Source organism: Oncorhynchus nerka, linkage group LG14, assembly GCF_034236695.1.
Source record: "Oncorhynchus nerka isolate Pitt River linkage group LG14, Oner_Uvic_2.0, whole genome shotgun sequence".
NCBI lineage: Eukaryota > Metazoa > Chordata > Actinopteri > Salmoniformes > Salmonidae > Oncorhynchus > Oncorhynchus nerka.
Genome location: NC_088409.1, coordinates 52,405,466 through 52,426,270, shown reverse-complemented (window position 1 = coordinate 52,426,270; position 20,805 = coordinate 52,405,466). Strand labels below are relative to the sequence as shown.

The window sequence follows — 20,805 nt, the reverse complement described above, 5'->3', positions numbered from 1 at the left end:
GCAACCCGTATGACTTTAAATATTAAAGGACTTTGGTTACAGACGCCATGCAGCAAGCTTAATGGAATCTCTTTGGATTTGAAGTGATAGGTCAACAGAGAGTCAGGGTCTACTTTTGAAGGATGGAGAGAATAATGTTCCTAACTAGCATGTTCCATCATGCTAGTAAACCCAATGCACATTAAATTGACCGTATTATAAACCTATGAAGTCTTAATATAACTTCCTTAAATCTTTCATGGCATTCCTGGATATACTTTCCCTTCGATGCTGCGATCACAGGTTTAGTTGATTAAAAAAAATTGATATTTGTAATGAATGGCTTAAAGACAACAAAGCTTCCCACAATGATGAAAATTACAGGCCTCTCATCTTTTTAAGTTGGAGAACTTGCACAATTGGTGGCTGACTAAATACTTTTTTGCCCCACTGTATATATGTAAACAACAGCTGGTGCACGATTTCTAAGGAAGTATTGAGGTTTTTCTCGCCTGAGGTAGAGTATCTCATGATAAGCCATAGACCACACTATCTACTGAGAGTTTCTGTATTTTTCGTAGCTGTCTATTTATCAACATAAACCGATGCTGGCACTAAGACCGCACTCAATGAGCTGTATACGGCCATAAGGAAAACGCTCATCCAGAGGCGGCGCTCCTAGTGGCCGGGGACTTTAATGCAGGGAAACTTAAATCTGTTTTACCTAATTTCTACCAGCATGTTAAATGTGCAAGCAGACGGAACAAAATTCTAGACCACCTTCACTCCACACACAGAGACGCGTTCAAATCTCTCCCTCGCCCTCCATTTGGCAAATCTGACCATAATTCTGTCCTCCTGATTTCGGCTTACAAGCTAAAATCAAAGCAGGAAGCACCAGTGACTCTGTCAATAATAAAGTGGTCAGATGAAACAGATACTAAGCTACAGGACTGTTTTGCTAGCACATACTGGAATATGTTGCCGGGATTCTTCTGACGGCATTGAGGAGTACACCACATCAGCCACAGGCTTCATCAATACGTGCATTGATGACGCTGTCCCCACAGTGACTGTATGTACATACACCAACCAGAAGCCACGGATTGCAGGCAACATTCACACCGAGCTAAAGGGTAGAGCTGCCGCTTTCAAGGAGCGGGACTCTAACCTGGAAGTTTATAAGAAATCCCGCTATGCCCTCTGACGAACCATCAAACAGACAAAGCGTCAATACAGGAATACTTTTGAATTCTACTACACCGGCTCCGACGCCTGACGGATGTGGCAGGGCTTGCAGACCATTACAGACTACAAAGGGAAGCACAGTCGAGAGCTGCCCAGTGACATGAGCCTACCAGAGTGGCGACATTACTTCAATGCTTGCTTCAAAGCAAGTAACACTGGATCATGCATGACAGCATCAGCAGTTCTGGATGACTGTGTGATCACGCTTTCCGCAACCGATGTGAGGAAGACCTTTAAACAGGTCAACATTAACAAGGCTGCAGGGCCAGACAGATTACCATGACGTGTAGACCGAGCATGCTCTGACCAACTGGCAAGTGTCTTCGCTGACATTTTCAACCTCTCCCTGTCTGAGTCTGTAATACCAACATGTTTTAAGCAGACTACCTTAGTGTTCTTGGGCACAGGGACTAAGGTAACCTGCCTAAATCACTACCGACCCGTAGAACTCACATCTGTAGCCATGAAGTGCTTTGAAAGGCAGGTCATGGCTCACATCAAAGCCATTATCCCAGAAACCCTAGACCCACTCCAATTTGCATACCACCCCAACAGATCCACAGATGATGCAATCTCTATTTCACTCCACACTCCCCTTTTACACAAAGGGAACACCTAGAGTCGCAAGAAAAAGTATGTGAACCCTTTGGAAAGTCATTGAATTTTGAGTCATAAAGTCATAAAAAATTGTATCTGAACTTTATCTAGGTCACAACAATAGTCAAACACAGTCTGCTTTAACTAATAACACACAAACAATTATAGGTTTTCATGTCTTTGTTGAACACACCGTTTAAACCTTCACAGTGCAGGGTGGGCAAATAATGTGAATCCTTGGATATAATAACTTCTTGAGCCTCCATTGGCAGCAATAACTTCAATCAAACGATTTCTGTAGTTGCGGAGCAGACCTGCACAACGGTCAGGAGGAATTTGACTATTCCTCTTTACAAAACTGTTTCAGTTCAGCAATATTCTTGGGATGTCTGGTGTGAACTGCTCTCTTGAGGTCTGTCACAGCATCTCAATCAGGTTGAGGTCAGGACTCTGGACTCTGACTTTCTCCAGAAGCTGTATTTTCTTCTGTTGAAGCCATTCTGTTGTTGGTTTACTTATGTGTTTTGGGTCATTGTCCTGTTGCATCACCCAACTTCTGTTGAGCTTCAATTGGCGGATAGATAGCCTAACATTCTCCTGCAATATGTCTTGATAAACTTGGGAATTCATTTTTCCGTCGATGATAGCAAGCTGTTCAGGCCCTGAGGCAGCATAGCAGCCCCAAACCATGATGCTCCCTCCACCATAGTTTACAGTTGAGATGAGGTTTTGATGCTTGGAGTGCTGTGCCTTTTTTTCTCTACACATAGTGTTGTGTGTTCCTTCTAAACAACTCACCTGTCTACAGAACATTTTGCCAGTAGCGCTGTGAAACATCCAGGTGCACTTTTGCAAACTTCAGACGTGCAGCAATGTTTTTTTGGACAGCAGTGGCTTCTTCCGTGGTGTCCTCCCATGAACACCATTCTTATTTAGTGTTTTACATTTCTATTTATTACGTGGTTAAATGAATCATGTAACAATTTACTCAGTAGTAGCCTGGGGTACCACGGGAAAAGTTCGTTTTATGAGTCATCATTTCCTAAATTAACTCAAGAAAAGATCAGAATATCTCAGTATCATAGCAGTCAATTGATAATTAGCATTACCTCATATTAGTCTCATTCTGAATGTAATCTGTTAAATCTGCTCCAACGCTGGTTACACAATGAAGGGGTGGGGAAAGAAAGAGCGGGAGAAAGAGAGACAAATTAATTCAACTATTGTACATACAGTTGAATAATACGCTTATTGTAAATGTGGATTTTTAGCTGGAGGCGGTGCATGTCTAGTCTTCTTCTTCTCTGTTGAGTTTGAGGGTCTTACCATTTTCTGGTCAGGTAGAGTGTAACCATTTTACACGTGTAGCCACAGCTCCACACTTTCTGATCTGGTGGTTTTAAACCATTTGTGACGTCTGGCTTACTGTCCGTATACTGGTCTTTAGTTTTAAACCATTACTCAGCCATATAGCCACCAGTCCACAATGTCTGGTTTAATGTAAATATTGTTAGGAGTCCTTTTATAAACACTCTGGGGGAAAAAGGGGTGTTCCATCCTTTTGGTATAATGTCTGTGCTCACGTTGGCCTGGTTACTGACTGGGTAAAACTTTACATGAAAAACAATTCTCATTTAGAATGCTAAAATCACGTTTCGTATTTAATCATATGAGTTCACAACATTTAGATGTAACTCTGACATATATATTGTGAAATCTCTTGAAGTTACAATGTTTCCATTATAACATCTTTAATGATATCACAGGACAATTACGCTGCTGCTACTCTCTGTTATTAACCATGCATAGTCACTTTAGTAAATCTACCTACATGTACATATTACCTCAATTACCTCGACTAACCGGTGCCCCCACACATTGACTCTATACCGGTACCCCCGTATATAGCCTCACTATTGTTATTTTACTGATGCCCTTCTATTTTTGTTACTTTTATTTTTTATATTTTTTAAATTGAAACTGCACTGTAGTTTAACTTCTTGACCCTACCCATCCCTTAACCTCTTGAAACTAGGGGGCACTATTTTTAATTTTGGAAAAAGAACATTCCCAAAGTAAACCGCCTATTTATCAGGACCAGATGCTAGATGCATTAAAAAATAAAACCAGATACCTTATTTACATAAGTATTCAGACCCTTTGCTATGAGACTGTTCACGGTTGACAACTCCATTGTGTCCTCCTCCCAGAGCGCTAAGAACCTTGGCGTGATCCTGGACAACACCCTGTCGTTCTCAACTAACATCAAGGCGGTGGCCCGTTCTTGTAGGTTCATGCTCTACAACATCCGCAGAGTACGACCCTGCCTCACACAGGAAGCAGCGCAGGTCCTAATCCAGGCACTTGTCATCTCCCGTCTGGATTACTGCAACTCGCTGTTGGCTGGGCTCCCTGCCTGTGCCATTAAACCCCTACAACTCATCCAGAACGCCGCTGCCCGTCTGGTGTTCAACCTTCCCAAGTTCTCTCACGTCACCCCGCTCCTCCGCTCTCTCCACTGGCTTCCAGTTGAAGCTCGCATCCGCTACAAGACCATGGTGCTTGCCTACGGAGCTGTGAGGGGAACGGCACCTCAGTACCTCCAGGCTCTGATCAGGCCCTACACCCAAACAAGGGCACTGCGTTCATCCACCTCTGGCCTGCTCGCCTCCCTACCACTGAGGAAGTACAGTTCCCGCGCAGCCCAGTCAAAACTGTTCGCTGCTCTGGCCCCCCAATGGTGGAACAAACTCCCTCACAACGCCAGGACAGCGGAGTCAATCACCACCTTCCGGAGACACCTGAAACCCCACCTCTTTCAGGAATACCTAGGATAGGATAAAGTAATCCTTCTCACCTCCCCCCCCCCCCTTAAAAGATTTAGATGCACTATTGTAAAGTGGCTGTTCCACTGGATGTCTTAAGGTGAACGCACCAATTTGTAAGTCGCTCTGGATAAGAGCGTCTGCTAAATGACTTAAATGTAAATGTAATGTAAATGAGACTCAAAATTCAATAAAATCTATTTCAATCAATCAAATGTATTTATAAAGCCCTTCTTATAAAGCCCTCCTTATAAAGCCCTGCTGTACAGAAACCCAGCCGTAAACCCCAAACAGCAAGCAATGCAGCTGTAGAAGCACGGTGGCTAGGAAAAACTCCCTAGAAAGGCCAGGACCTAGGAAGAAACTGAGAGAGGAACCAGGCTATGAGGGGCGGCCAGTCCTCTTCTGGCTGTGTCGGGTGGCGATTATAACAGAACATGGCCAAGATGTTCAAATGTTCATAGATGACAAGCAGGATCAAATAATAATAATCACAGTGGTTGTCGAGGGTGCAACAGGTCAGCACCTCAAGAGTAAATGTCAGTTGGCTTTTCATAGCCAATCATTCAGAGTATCTCTACCTCTCCTGCTGTCTCTAGAGAGTTGAAAACAGCAGGTCTAGGACAGAGCACGTCCAGTGAACAGGTCAGGGTTCCATAGCCACAGGCAGAACAGTTGAAACTGGGGCAGCAGAACAGCCAGGTGGACTGGGGACAGCAAGGAGTCATCAGGCCAGTAGTCCTGATGCATGATCCTAGGGCTCAGGTCCTCTGAGAGAGAGAAAGAAAGAAGGAAAGAAAGGGAGAATTAGAGAGAGCATACTTACATTTACACAGGACACCGGATAAGACAGGAGAAATACTCCAGATATAACAGACTGACCCTAGCCCCCCGACACATAAACTACTGTAGCATAAATACTGGAGGCTGAGACGGGAGGGGTCGGGAGACACTGTGGCCCCGTCCGACGATACTCCCGGACAGTGCCAAACAGGCAGGATATAACCCCACCCACTTTGCCAAAGCACAGCCCACACACCACTAGAGGGATATTGAAATTGAACTCCTGTTTCCATTGGTCATCCTAGAGATGTTTCTACATCTTGATTGGAGTCCACCTGTAGTAAATTCAATTGATTGGACATGATTGGGAAAGGCACATACCTGTCTATATAAGGTCACACATTTGACATTGTATGTTAGAGAAAAAAACGAGACAGGATTATGTCGAAGCACAGATCTGGGGAAGGGTACCAAAAAATGTCTGCAGCATTGAAGGTCCCCAAGAACACAGTGGCCTCTCATTCTTAAATGGAAGAAGTTTAGAACCACCAAGACTTTTTAGAGTTTGCCGCCTGGCCAAACTGAGTAATCAGGGGAGAAGGGCCTTGGACAAGGAGGTGACCAAGTACCCAATGATTACTCTGACAGAGCTCCAGAGTTCCTCTTTGGAGATGGTTGTCCTTCTGGAAGGTTCTCCCATCTCTGCAGCACTCTACCAATCAGGCCTTTATGGTAGAGTGACCAGACTGAAGACACTCCTCAGTAAAATGCACATGACGATCCGCTGGAGTTTGCCAAAAGCCACCTAAAGGACTCTCAGACCATGAGAATCAAGATTCTCTGGTCTGATGAAACTAAGATTGAACTCTTTGGCCTGCATGCCAGCATCACGTCTGGAGGAAACCTGGCATCATCCCTACGGTGATGCATGGTGGTGGCAACATCATGCTGTGCGGATGTTTTTCAGCAGCGGGAACTGGGATACTAGTCAGAATCGAGGGAAAGAGGAACAGAGCAAAGTACAGCGAGATCCTTGATGAAGACCTGCTCCAGAATGCTCAGGATCTCAGACTGGTGGGATTTTTCACCTTCCAACATGACAATTGCTCTAATCACACAGCCAAGACAACGCAGGAGTGGCTTCGGGACAAGTTTCTGAATGTCCTTGAGTGGCCCAGCCAGAGCCCAGACTTGAACCCGATCTAACATCTTTGGAGAGACCTGATAATAGCTATGCAGTGACTCTCCCCTTCTAACCTGATAGAGCTTGAGAGGATCTGCAGAGAAGAATGGGGGAAACTCCCCAAATACAGGTGTGCCAAGCTTGTAGCGTCATACCCAAGACTTGAGGATGTAATCGCTGCTTCAACAAATTACTGAGTAAAGGGTAAGAATACTTACACTACCTTTCAAAAGTTTGGGGTCAAAAGCATATTATTTGTCCATTAAAATAACATCAAATTGATCAGAAATACAGTGTAAACATTGTTAATGTTGTAAATGACTATTGTAGCTGGAAACTGAATATTTTTTCATGGAATATCTACATAGACGTACAGAGGCCCATTATCAGCAACCATTACTCCTGTGTTCCAATGGCACGTTGTGTTAGCAAATCCAAGATTATAAATTTAAAAGTCTAATTGATCATAAGAAAACTATTTAGCAATTATGTTAGCAGAGCTGAAAACTGTGCTTATTAAATAAAACCTGCCTTCTTTAGACTACTTGAGTATCTGGAGCATCAGCAGTTTTCAGTTTTCGATGACAGGCTCAAAATGGCCAGAAACAAAGACATTATTCTGAAACTCGTCAGTCTATTCTTGTTCTGAGAAATGAAGGCTATTCCTAGTGAGAAGTTGCCAAGAAACGGAAGTTCTCGTACAACACTGTGTAGTACTCCTTTCACAGAACAGTGCAAACTGGCTCTAACCAGAATAGAAAGAGGAGTGTGAGGCCCCGGTGCACAACTGAGCAAGAAGACAAGTACATTAGAGTGTCTAGTTTGAGAAACAGACACCTCACAAGTCCTCAACTGGCAGCTTCATTAAATAAATAAATAAATAAATGACATAGAAACGTCCCCTTTTCAGGACCCTGTCTTTCAAAGATAATTTGTAAAAATCCAAATCACTTTACAGATCTTAATTGTAAAGGGTTTAAACACTGGTTCCCATGCTTGTTCAATGAACCATAAACAATGAATGAACAAACCTGTGGAATGGTCGTTAAGACACTAAAAGCTTACGGACGGTAGGCAATTAAGATCACAGTTATGAAAACTTAGGACACTGAAGAGGCCTTTCTACTGTCTCTGAAAAACACCAAAAGAAAGATGCCCAGGGTCCCTGCTCATCTGCGTGAATGTGCCTTATTCATGCTGCAAGGAGGCATGAGGACTGCAGATGTGGCCAGGGCAATACATTGCAATGTCCGTACTGTGAGACAGGGCAGACAGCTGATCGTCCTCGCAGTGGCAGACCATGTGTAACAACACCTGCACAGGATCGGTACATCTGAACATCACACCTGCGGGACAGGTACAGGATGGCAACAACAACTGCCGAGTTACATCAGGAACGTACAATCCCTCCATCGTTGCTCAGACTGTCCGAAATAGGCTGAGAGAGGCTGGACTGAGGGCTTGTTGGCCTGTTGGAAGGCAAGTCCTCACCAGACATCCCCAGCAACAACGTCGCCAATGGGCACAAACCCACCGTCACTGGAACAGACAGGACTGGCATAAAGTGCTCTTCACTGACGAGTCACAGTTTTGTCTCACCAGGGGTGATGGTCGGATTTGCATTTATCGTTGAAGGAATGAGCATTACACTGAGGCCTGTACTCTGGAGCGGGATTGATTTGGAGGTGGAGTGTCCATCATGGTATGAGGCGGTGTGTCACAGCATCATCGGACTGAGCTTGTTGTCATTGCAGGCAATCTCAACGCTGTGCATTACAGGGAAGACATCCTCCTCCATCATGTGATACCCTTCCTGCAGGTTCATCCAGACATGACCCTCCAGAATGACAGTGCCACCAACCATACTGCTCGTTCTGTGCGTGATTTCCTGCTAGACAGGAATGTCAGTGTTCTGCCATGGCCAGCGAAGAGCCCAGATCTCAATCTCATTGAGCACGTCTGGGACCTTTTTGATCGGAGGGTGAGGGCTAGGGCAATTCCAGCATGCCAGCAGCATACCACCACTGCTGGCTTGCTTCTGAAAGTAAGCAGGGTTGGTCCTGGTCAGTTCCTGGATGGGAGACCAGATGCTGCTGGAAGTGGTGTTGGAGGGCCAGTAGGAGGCACTCTTTCCTCTGGTCTAAAAAAATATCCCAATGCCCCAGGGCAGTGATTGGGGACACTGCCCTGTGTAGGGTGCCGTCTTTCGAATGGGACGTTAAACGGGTGTCCTGACTCTCTGAGGTCATTAAAGATCCATGGCACTTATCGTAAGAGTAGGGGTGTTAAACCCCGGTGTCCTGGCTAAATTCCCAATCTGGCCCTCAAACCATCACGGTCACCTAATAATCCCCTGTTTACAATTGGCTCATTAATCCCCCTCCTCTCCCCTGTAATTATTCCCCAGGTCATTACTGCAAATGAGAAAAAAAACTTGTGCTAACATGGGTCTCGGATACAGGACATTACTAGGCTGCTTCCTACATGCACATTACAACCGGCAAAGGTAGTTCAAGTTACTTTATGTATGCAAAACTGAATCAAGGTTTCTGTTCAGCTGTTATTGTACCGGCACCCCCTGTATATAGCCTCATTATTGATATATATTTTAATATTTTTTTTAAACTTATTTTGTTTAGTACATCTTCTCTAAATTCTATTGTCTTAACTGCATTGTTGGATAAGGGCTTGTAAAGTAAGCATTTCACGGTTCGGTCTACACCTCTTGTATTCGGCGCATGTGACAAATACAATTTAATTTGATTTGATTATTGTCTGATGTCTTTATTTGTAAACTTATACAGGGCTCTCTTGTAAAATAGTTGAGTGCCCCTGTCATTTTGACAAGCAATAAGTCAGGGCTGCACTTCGATCATATGTGTGGGCAGGTTGCCCTCGATACTGGGAAAACAAACCTCGCCCCCATGTCTAATAACCGTCTCACTATTACTGGGGGCGGTGATTTGATATTGATTGGATTTCACTGGAGCCCACAGACCTCCACCTTATTGTACCACATGATGGGTACGGAAGCCACCTGTCCCCAGGGACACATGGCCCTTTCCTTGCTATACTATCTGCTGTTATAGCTTTAGAGCTGTCTGTGTCTAGAATGCTGAATGGGGCCCTGTGTCCGGCAGCACATTGTGCTTCCCGATAAAGCCATTATTTCCCCAAGACCTCAGGGGCTTGTAGAGAACTATAGAACTTATCCATCTATTCCTCTTTTCCTCTCTCACTCACTCACTCTCTCTTTCACTTAAATTACAATTGCTTTATTGACATGTCAGAATGTACATATTGCCAAAACATACTTTGAAATTAAGTGATTAATTTACAATATTAATATCATTAAAATAATAATAATAGTCAGGATTGTCAACAGGACAATCAGAAACAACAATAATTAAGGGTAAAAATAACCGTACAATGGATAATAACAATGGCATAGAGGATATGTGCAGATTGGCTGGTCTGTCAGACACTGTCTCTCATCTTATCTTATGCATCAATTTAGTGCACTGCCAACCCACAGCTCTCTACTTCCTCCCTCAACAGGATGGGTAGCCTATTCTCATAAGAGATGTCTTTGAATAATGGTTTCAAATTTGGGGAAATGACACTTATATTTTACATTTTGTTTACATTCTGTTCGGGAAATGCAGCTCTGTCTCGAGTTCTGTTGTGATGCAGTGATGGCATAGCCTCTACAGTGTCTACCCTTTTTCAATGGTAAAGCTGTGCTCACTGAGCCTGTACTTTGGTCAAGGCCTTTCTAAGGTTTTGATCAGTAACCATGGTCAAATAGTTTGCCATGGTGTGCTGTCAATTTAGGGTCAGATTGCATGGAATTTTGCTTTGTGTTTCCCAATAGGTAATTTAGTTTTGTTTTGATGATATTGTCATTTTGATATTCTGATCCTGTGGTGTTAGTAGAACAGGTCTTTAAACTCAGGATAAGCTGGATGAGGTGACTCTTTTCTTTGCTCAGCAGAGCTTGGTAAACTTAATTTGTATTATTAGTGGCCTAATTCTCCCCTGATGCATTGTTTGTAGTTTTCCTCTGGACATCTGAGCAATCGCACAGAACTCTGCATGCAGGGTTTCAATGGGGGTGTTTTTCCCGTTGAGTGACATCTTGTTTTGCAAGTGGGACCCCACTCCCCGCTGCAATAAAGTGCTATTGGTTCAATGACATATTCAATTAATTTGAGACTCATTTTCAAAGGTGTTTCAATTTGAATTTGTTTTTGCTTTTTAATGACATAGAATGCCCTGCATGCTTTCTCAGTTTATTCATTGCCTCAATTACTGTAGGTGTCCAGTTGAGCTTATTTTTATTGTAGTACTCTGTATATTTTGTACCATTTGAGGACTTTGGCCTAATTCCCTGTGATTTGGATCTTCAATGGAAAATCAGTATTTTGGGGTTTACTGCCAGGGTCCAGATCTGGCAGTACTGCTCTAGCAAGTCCAGGCTCTGCTGTAGGCCATGTGCTGTGGGTGACAACAGGCACAGGTCATCCGTGAAGAGCAACCTGAATTGTGGAGACTAATACCAGGTGTTTTTTCTAGAATAGTTGTCAATTCATTGATGTAAATATTGAAAAGTGCCAGGCTGAGATTTGCAACCTTTGAAAAACCCCCACCCCTGATTAAAGAATTCTGTCCTTTTCTTGACAATTTTGATGCCACGCGTATTATTGATTTAATTATGTCATATGTTTTACCCCCTATACAACTTTCAATAACTTTGTAGAACAGTCCTGTATGCCAAATAAAATAAAATGCTTTTTGGAAGCATAAATGTTGGTCTTATTTTGGTGGATATATTTATCGATCAGGGTTAGCAGGGTGTAAATATGATCAATCGTGTGATGTTTTGATATAAGTCCAAATTTTATTATATAAATAAGAAATCCACGTTACTGTTTACACAAATGTTTCTGTAATTGTTAGTGTCAAATTTGTATCCATTCTTAAAGATGTGGGTCCTTGGTCTTCTCTCTTTTTTCCCTGACCTATCTTGTGGGTTAGTAACTGTGCAATGCATTGTCTAGAGCTTTGTGATAATAATTAAGACCTCTGCCTCAGGAGGACAGTTTGAATTGATGCCTCTCAAATGCCTCTTACATTTTTTTGAAATGTTTCAAAACAAATGCCAAAGCTTCATTCAATTGTATAAAGGATAACAGCAATCAAATTTGTTTCAATATTTACCCCTCCATGGTATCTCACTTATTTGTTTTAATTCTACTCCCCAGGTCCTGATCGAAGCAACTGTTTCCAGGGAGCGGCGAGGCTACATCGCCATTGATGACATCATGCTCCTGACCTATCCCTGTTGTGAGTACCATCACCAATGTATAAGAGGAGGGAGGTGGTTGGGGATTAAGTAACAGTATAAAATAGAAAATGTAGAGACAGATACTGCATAGAGAGTGAAATGTAGAGAGTTAGTTCCATTTGATAAAGAGGAAAAGAACGCTAATGGAAGATTGACTTTTTCATCGGTTGATTGCAATGTGGGTCCAAATGTGGGTCCAGGTTTGATGTGAATGACATTTGCCCAAAACACTCACCACATACACTTGCCTCTTCAGCTCCAGCCACTCCCCTGTCATTTAGTCTCAAGAGCACTCATAATGTGCCCAACTGACTCAAGGTTAGAGATGGAAAAATAGAAAACTTTTTCTGATTTATCCCACAAAGTAAATGCACCCTCTAAGCACCCTCTAAGTTCTAAAAATCTATTTAGCTCTTCTCTCCTCCTGTATTATATACTGTATTATATATAGTGATTATTGATGTTTATTACAGTGTTTGTATTTTTTTGTCAAATGTAGCGCTCATCTGTGAAAGAGCATGACTCAGCATGACTACCTGTCAAAATAAATATTAGATTGTCGACCGATTATGTTTTTTCAACGTCGATACCGATTTATTGGAGGACCAAAAAAAGCAGATACCGATTGAACGGCCGATTTAAATAATAATAATGTATTTGTAATAATGACAATTACAACAATACTGAATGAACACTTATTTTAACTTAATATAATACATCAATAAAATCAATTTAGCCTCAAGTAAATAATGAAACATGTTCAATTTGGTTTAAATAATGCAAAAACAAAGTGTTGGAGAAGAAAGTAAAAGTGCAATATGTGCTATGTAAGAAAGCTAACGTTTCAGTTCCTTGCTCAGAACATGAGAACATGTGAAAGCTGCTGGTGGTTCCTTTAACATGAGTCTTCAATATTCCCAGGTAAGAAGTTTTAGGTTGTAGTTATTATAGGAATTATAGGACTATTTCCCTCTATACCATTTGCATTTCATTAACCTTTGACTATTGGATGTTCTTATAGGCACTTTAATATTGCCAGTGTAACAGTATAGCTTCCGTCCCTCTCCTCGCTCCTCCCTGGGCTTAAACCAGCAACACAACGACAACAGCCATCATCAAAGCAGCATTACCCATGCAGAGCAAGGGGAACAACTACTAGAAGGCTCAGAGCGAGCCTTTGAAACGCTATTAGCGCGCACTAACTAACTAGCCATTTCACTTCGGTTACACCAGCCTCATCTCGGGAGTTGATATGCTTGAAGTCATAAACAGCGCAATGCTTTTGACGCACAACGAAGAGCTGCTGGCAAAATGCACGAAAGTGCTGTTTTAATGAATGTTTACACGCCTGCTTCTACCTACCACCGCTCAGTAAGATACTTAGATACTTGTATGCTTGTATGCTCAGTCAGATTATATGCAACGCAGGACACGCTAGATATCTAGTAATATCATCAACCATGTGTAGTTAACTAGTGATTATGATTGATTGTTTTTAATAAAATAAGTTTAATGCTAGCTAGCAACTTACCTTGGCTTACTGTATTCACGTAATAGGCAGTCTCCTTGTGGAGTGTAACGAGAGAGAGGCAGGTCGTTAATGCGTTGGACTAGTTAACTGTAAGGTTGCAAGATTGGATCCCCCGAGCTGACAATGTGAAAATCTGTCATTCTACCCCTGAACAAGGCAGTTAACCCACCGTTCCTAGGCCTTCATTGAAAATAATAATGTGTTATTAACTGACTTGTCTAGTTAAATAAAGGTATAAAAAAATACATGTAAAAAAATCGGCAAATCGGCGCCCAAAAATACCATTGTTATGAAAACTTGAAATCGGCCCTAATTAATCGGCCATTCCGATTAATAGGTCGACCTCTAATAAATATTAAATAAAGTGTTTTTCTAGAATGAAATGGCAAAATGTGTTTTTTGCAAAAACTGTTCCTCTAGGACAGGTATTCCCCAACTGGGGTACGCGCAATGCCGTCGGGGGTACGCCAAATAAAAATGTGATTCACATATAAAATAGAAATTTGACATTTATTTTTTATTTCAAAATATATATATATATATATATATATATATATATATATATATATATATATAATCTTCACATTTTCAAACAGTCCATTTATATTTTCCCACGGGGCTATACATTTGGGTGAGGTTTTCTTCTCGCCTGAGTAGCCTCGTTTCACTGCCAAAAATATAATTTAACCATCAGCGAATTAGCAACACAATGTCAAATACAGGTAGCCTTGTAAAATAATGAACGTCCAATAACATTAACTGTTACTGTTTCGTGGGAATTCCAATAACAGTCATTATGTAGCCAAACGTAGCTGCTGCTCATTCCGTTTGCTTAAAAATGGTAAATGGTTAAAAAAGTAAGTCCCATAGAGACACATACCAGCTCTACTGGTAGAATTGTTACTGTCGACGACAGGTGTTCTGCTTCCACGAGCACATCCAATGCTAGCATCAGTAATTCTACATTTGTTGTTAGCCCAGCTAGCATGGACACTGACAGTTGTGAATTCTATGCATTTACAGCTGGATGAGTCAACAGACTTGGCGGGCCGGGCACAGCTCCTGGTATATGTCCGTTACGTTTATGGGGGTCAATTAAGGAAGACGTCCTCTTCTGGAAACCAGCACAACAGGAGAGGATATTTTTTAAGTACTAGACAGCTTTGTGACATCAAATAGACTTTGATGCAAAAGCCATGATAGGGAGACATGGTGGAGTGTTAACGCACGTGCAAGCAGTTGCTCCCGACACCACTTTGGTACACTGCAGCATCCACGGAGAGGCTCTTGCTGCCAAGGGAATGCCTGACAGCTTGAAATATGTTTTGGACACTACAGTGAAAATGGTTAACTTTGTTTAAAGCAAGGCCCCTGAACTCATGTGTATTTTTTTGCACTATGCAATGATATGGGCAGCGACCACGTAACGCTTTAACAACATACAGAAGTGCGCTGGTTGTCAAGGGGCAAAGTATTGCCACGTTTCTTTGAATTGAGAGACAAGCATAAAGTTTTCTTTACTGACCATCATTTTCAACTTATCTCACCACTTGCATGATGACGAGTTTCTCACACGACTGGCCTATCTGGGTGATGTTTTTTCTCATCTAAATGATCTGAATCTAGGATTACAGGGACTCTCCGCAACTATATTCAATGTGTAGAACAAAATTCAGGCTATGATTAACCTCTTGAAGCAAGGGGGCACTATTTTATGTTTGGAAAAATAACGTTCCCAAAGTAAATGACCTATTTCTCATGACCAGATGCTAGAATATGCATATAATTGACAGATTAGGATAGACAACACTATAAAGTTTCCAAAACTGTCAACATATTGTCTGTGAGTATAATAGAACTGATATTGCAGGCGAAACCCTGAGAAAAATCAAACCAGGAAGTGTCTTCTATTTTGAAAACGCCATGTTCCATAGCCTCCCATTGCTCTATTTGAAGGGATATCAATCAGATTCCTTTTCCTATCGCTTCCTCAAGGTGTCAACAGCCTTCAGACATAGTTTCAGGCTTTTATTTTAAAAAATGAGCCAGAAAGATAATATCACGTCAGGTGGTCACATGAGTTTTGCTCGTGCAACAGAATTTGGACAGCTATTGTTATTGTTTTTCCCTCCTACATTTGCGGTTGGTATATTATTGATTATATATTTTAAAAACAACCTGAGGCTTGATTATAAAAAACTTTGACATGTTTCTGTGGACATTACGGATATTATTTGGAATTTGTCTGCGTTGTCGTGAACGCTCTTTCCTGTGGATTTCTGAACATAACGCGCCAAACAAACGGAGGTATTTTGGATATAATAATAATCTTTATGGAACAAAAGGAACATTTGTTGTGTAATTGGGAGTCTCGTGAGTGAAAACATCCGAAGATCATCAAAGGTAAACGATTAAAAATTTGATTGCTTTTCTGATTTCCGTGACCAAGCTACCTGATGCTAAGTGTACTTAATGTTTTGTCATTAACCTCTTAGAACTCTCGCTCTATACTGCCCCTGTTGGAGAAAGTGCGTACCCATAGTAAACTGAAAATATTTTTTCCCAAAATTGCTAATATATGCATATAAAAATTATTATTGAATAGAAAACACTCTAAAGTTTCTAAAACCATTTAAATTATGTCTGTATGTAAAGCAGAACTCTCAGGAGAGCCATTCTCCCAAACACTCTGTCAACAATAGAAAAGTTGGGTCTACTTTGACGTCATCGCCAACACCCTTCCCAGGCAGCTACGGATCCAGGAACAGCCTCTATCAGTTCAGCGCGATGTCTGCTTTCAAATGGCGCGTTCACTGTGAGAATCGCACGAGCCCTGCACCTTTGGCGCGCGAAATTCCGCGTGTCCCTCTCAAAACCGGGCACTCTATTGCGCGCGGTCGATTTGGAGTACGTCTTTTTCCAACATGCAGCATTTGAAGCCGGTTTGTCTGTTAGCGCTGTCCTTTGTTCTACATGCTAACAACAGCATAAAGCTCGATTTTGCACATCGTTTGACCAGTTTAATCGACATATAATATGTAAATTGGAAGTTTTGGTGCGCAAGAGTGCTGGACCAGAAGTCATTTTTGATGCATTTCAGCTGAAGCAGTTAGCATATGCTAATACAGGGACACGCAACGTGAAACCAAACGATTTATTGGGTAAGTATGACTCCTTCTACGTCTTCTGATGGAAGAACATCAAAGGTAAGGGAATATTTATGTGGTTATTTTGGGTTTCTGTGGACTCCAAACGTACTGCTAATATCTGAGCGCCGACTCCTAGTATAGCCAAGTGAACGATGTCTGTAATGTTAAAAATAAATGTAATACAGCGGTTGCATTAAGAAGAATTGTATCTTTGTAAATATATGTAGAACATGTATATTTAGTCATGTTTATTGCTTGTTATCTGACGTTATCTGTTCATCATTTCTCCTGACATTTGAGTAGCATGTTTTTTTTTTAAATGTCGTCAACCGAGATTTATGGATATTATATAGCATATTATTGAAAAAAATTAAATGTACTGTGTAACATGTAATATTACTGTCATCTGATGAAGATTTTCAAAAGGTTAGTGAATTATTTATTTTTTAATCCTACTTTTAAATTTTATTTTTTCTGTGGTGATCTTATATAAATATGTGCTATGTTTTCGCCGTAAAACATTTTAGAAATCTGACTTGCTGGGTAGATAAACAACTTGTTTATCTTTCATTTGAGCTATTTTACTTGTTAATGTGTGGAGGTTAAATATTTTTAGGAATATTTTTTCGCATTGTGCGTTATGCTAATGAGCTTGAGCCGTAGTCACGATACCGGATCCGGGATGGGTCGGACTATGAGGTTAACTTACAAACGCTTGGATTGCTTTCGCTGTAAAGCATATTTTAAAATCTGAGACGACAGGTGGATTAACAAAAGGCTAAGCTGTGTTTTGCAATATTGCATTTGTGATTTCATGAATATGAATATTTTTAGTAATATTATTTGACTGGGGCGCTATGCTATTCAGCGGTTGCTGATGACAATTATTGCGCTTAAGGGATGGGTAGCGTTAAGAAGTTGGAGCTCTTCACTGTCTGCATTAACAAGTGTAACAGTACTCATCTTGCGTTATGTACAATCAATCATCGACACAAACTCTAACTGGTAGCATCATGGAGATTTATTTGGATAGAAACAGCACAAAATTGCACGTCATGCAATGCACGGCTCACCATCCAACTCTGCACTCACGCACACTGGTTTGGTGCTTGTTCACTGGGACGATTCAAACTGAAACAGCATGCCTCGTAAGCAAGCCACTCAAACCAGACAGTAACATACCAGGTTGAGTAGGTGAAGGCAAGACAATACTAAAACCAAAACTCCATTGGCTTAACAATAAAATGGAGAATCACCAATGTAACCCTGTTACACTCCCCCCCTACTGAATTCCACTTGCAAACAAAAATAATAAAAATGCAAAACTGCCCTGCGCAAACATATCAGGTACACAGACACACAACATATTTACAGAACAATCCAGAGATAAAAAGTATATATATTTTTAGACTACCTAATAGAGAGAACTAAAAGGTAAAGTTGTGTATATATCGAGGATGCAGACCCTGCTTTGAAACAGTCACTAAATATTCCAGTCATTAGACTATTCTCCACGAGAATTAGAGTGAAAAGTCGTTGATCAATTCCCTTAGCCCTCATAGGTGAACATGCCTGTTACGTGTTAAGTACAATCAGCGACTTTAAAACATCCAAGTAATACAATAAACCATCATAAGAGACTTTATCATATCCGTCACATTACCATCCTGCAACCTCTACACATGGTCACAATGATGTAAAAACAAAACAAATAAAAGATGTGAATACCATTGACCCTCTATTCACATATGAACCTTCAAGAGCTAATTGTCTGCTGATTCCTAATCTCAATCAGTCTTGACACTGGTTTAAATAGTCTTCTTGCCCTTGAACTAATACGACCCAGAGTACCTTCAACTGCATAAGGAGTGACAGCGTTGTGTACTGTTGCAATAGTGGGTCTGTCAACACAGTTGACATCAGTTGATACCCACTGATCAGGTAAGGAATGGTCCGAGTTTGGTAGGTCAGTACGGATATTGTAAGCAGACTGGTCAATTAGCTCACTCACTACACTGTTACGGTCTTGGTCAGATTCTTGAAGACTCTCTGATCAAGGCAGACCTTCCAGCTGCAGTACATCTTCCACAAAATACAAAGGTGGAATATCCTGAGCATCCAAGGATCGAACATCACCCTCCAGGCTTGTGTCACCTATTCCTTCAGAAGGCAACTCCGACACCCACACTTTTGTTCTGTACTCAGCATCATCATCCACTGCAGTGTCCATGGCAGGTGAGACCACAAGGCCATCATTCATGTCCTCAGACTCTGTTAATCCAGACATGTCTGTTCCATAATCAACGTCAGTATGAGGAAGAAAGTTGACTGGCATTATCAGGTTGTGATGTACCGTCTTCTGTCCAGTGGAGCTGTTCTGAATCTTTAAAGTGTGACTGTCAGCATTCAATCCAGTGACAAGGTAGATAGTATCCACGCTCCCCGCTTTCCACGCTCCCCCTTGTTAGCCAACAACACTCTATCACCAATCTCCACTGGTGCTCCTCAGACTTTTCTGTCATACAGGTTAACATGCCTCTTCAACTGCTTCACTGCAGATGCCTGTGCTCTATTCGTGGCTTCTTTCAGATCTCTCCTCAAGGACTGAACAAACTGGTCATAGTCGACAATTTCTGGGCCCAGAACATGTTTTCCAATGTCCTATTCATCCTATCACAGGACCTTTCCTCATCGGATGGTACAGCGTGATGTGAGGCTTCTAAATACCTGAAACACTCAACAGTTCAGCTATTAGAGCGCTCTCAAAGGTGGCTCCCTGATCTGAGTGTATACGGCGAGGCATCCTGTAGACACAGAAATAGTTATTCCACAACTGATGAGCTACAGACTTAGCAGACTAGTTTGGACACAAGAAGGCATTTGGTAAAGTGCTCAGTAACAACGAGCACATCCAGGGACTTGTTTGAAGAATCTTCTGCAGAACAAAAGTCTACGCACACTAGTTTTGCTAGCTTTGCTTTGGTCAAGATGTATGTCAAGGGATTATTATCCGTCCATACCGTGAACTGCTGCCCCAGTGGTGGAACTTGTCATATAAAGCCCATTTCAATGCAAGAACTTGAGCCTGTGCGCAGGATACCTCGACTGCTTATAACTGAGGGGCTTGCTCGCAAGGGCTATAGGTCTCGCTCTAGCTCCCCGTTCCTGTACCAGGGACAGCACAGCACCTAAGCCATTGCTGGACATGTCCACCAAGAGTATAAAGGGTTTGTCGAAGTTGGGGTGGGCCAACAAAACCTGGTCCAGTAAGGCTTGCCTTAGCTGGAATAAGGCCTGTCTGCATTCTGCTGTCCAGTCGGCAGCCATCAACTTCGCTTCTTTTTCCAAAAAGAAGCCTTTTGTCCAGTTGTCAAACCAAAGAGAGGCTTTGCGATGGTCGAGCAACCTTCAATGAACTGCTGGTAATACACCACCACGCCCAAGACATGAATTTCTTCTGAGATGGAATGTCAGGGACATATTCCATCAGATCAGCTTCTCTTACTCCTGTAATGGCCCTCACCTTCTCAGGGTTTGTAGCTACACCATCCGCACTAATGATATACCCCAGAAACTTCACAGTCCTCTACATAAAGTGACACTTTTTTTGCACCAACTTCAGGTTGTGAGCCTTGAGATGCTCAAAAACCATTTCCAGGCGCCGTATAGCCAGATCTTCAGTGGGCGCATAGACCAAGACATCGTCAAGGTAACACAGCAGGCTATGAAAATTCTGACCCCCAAAGATGTTTAGCATCGTCCTCATAAAGGTTGCAGGACTATTACATAACAGGTGGCATACGGTTGTATTCATACAATCCAAATGGCGATGTAAAAGCTGTGAATCTCTGGTCATACTCATGCACTTCCACATTGTAGTAGCCAGAGGTAAGGTCCATTGTCGAGAAAAAGGCATTTCCACTTAAAGCAGCCAGCGCGTCAGCCTGTTGAGGGAGTGGGTGGGCGTCATTCATTGTGCGAGCATTGAGTAAACGAAAATCAGTACAGTCTCAGGTCTCCAGACTGCTTCCAGACAAGGACAAGGTGTGAGGCAAACTCACTACTAGACTTCTTTATGATTGCACGTTCTTCCATCTCATTCAACACTTGCTTGAGCTTCTCATAATGATTTGGCGAAAGGCATCGGTAGGGCATCCGAAAGG

The 20,805-nt window shown here is 42.0% G+C and overlaps 1 protein-coding gene across 3 annotated transcripts in view; it reads left to right on the top strand.

Moving 5' to 3' along the window:
* The window catches only part of LOC115141434 (receptor-type tyrosine-protein phosphatase U), a 272,604-nt gene that overhangs the window by 101,432 nt on the left and 150,367 nt on the right, over positions 1 to 20,805 (top strand). For all 3 annotated transcript variants that reach the window (XM_065000165.1, XM_029680301.2, XM_029680299.2), the window contains exon 4: positions 11,880 to 11,961. In XM_065000165.1, the coding sequence (XP_064856237.1) occupies positions 11,880 to 11,961 (82 nt within the window). The remainder of the gene's footprint in view (positions 1 to 11,879; positions 11,962 to 20,805) is intronic.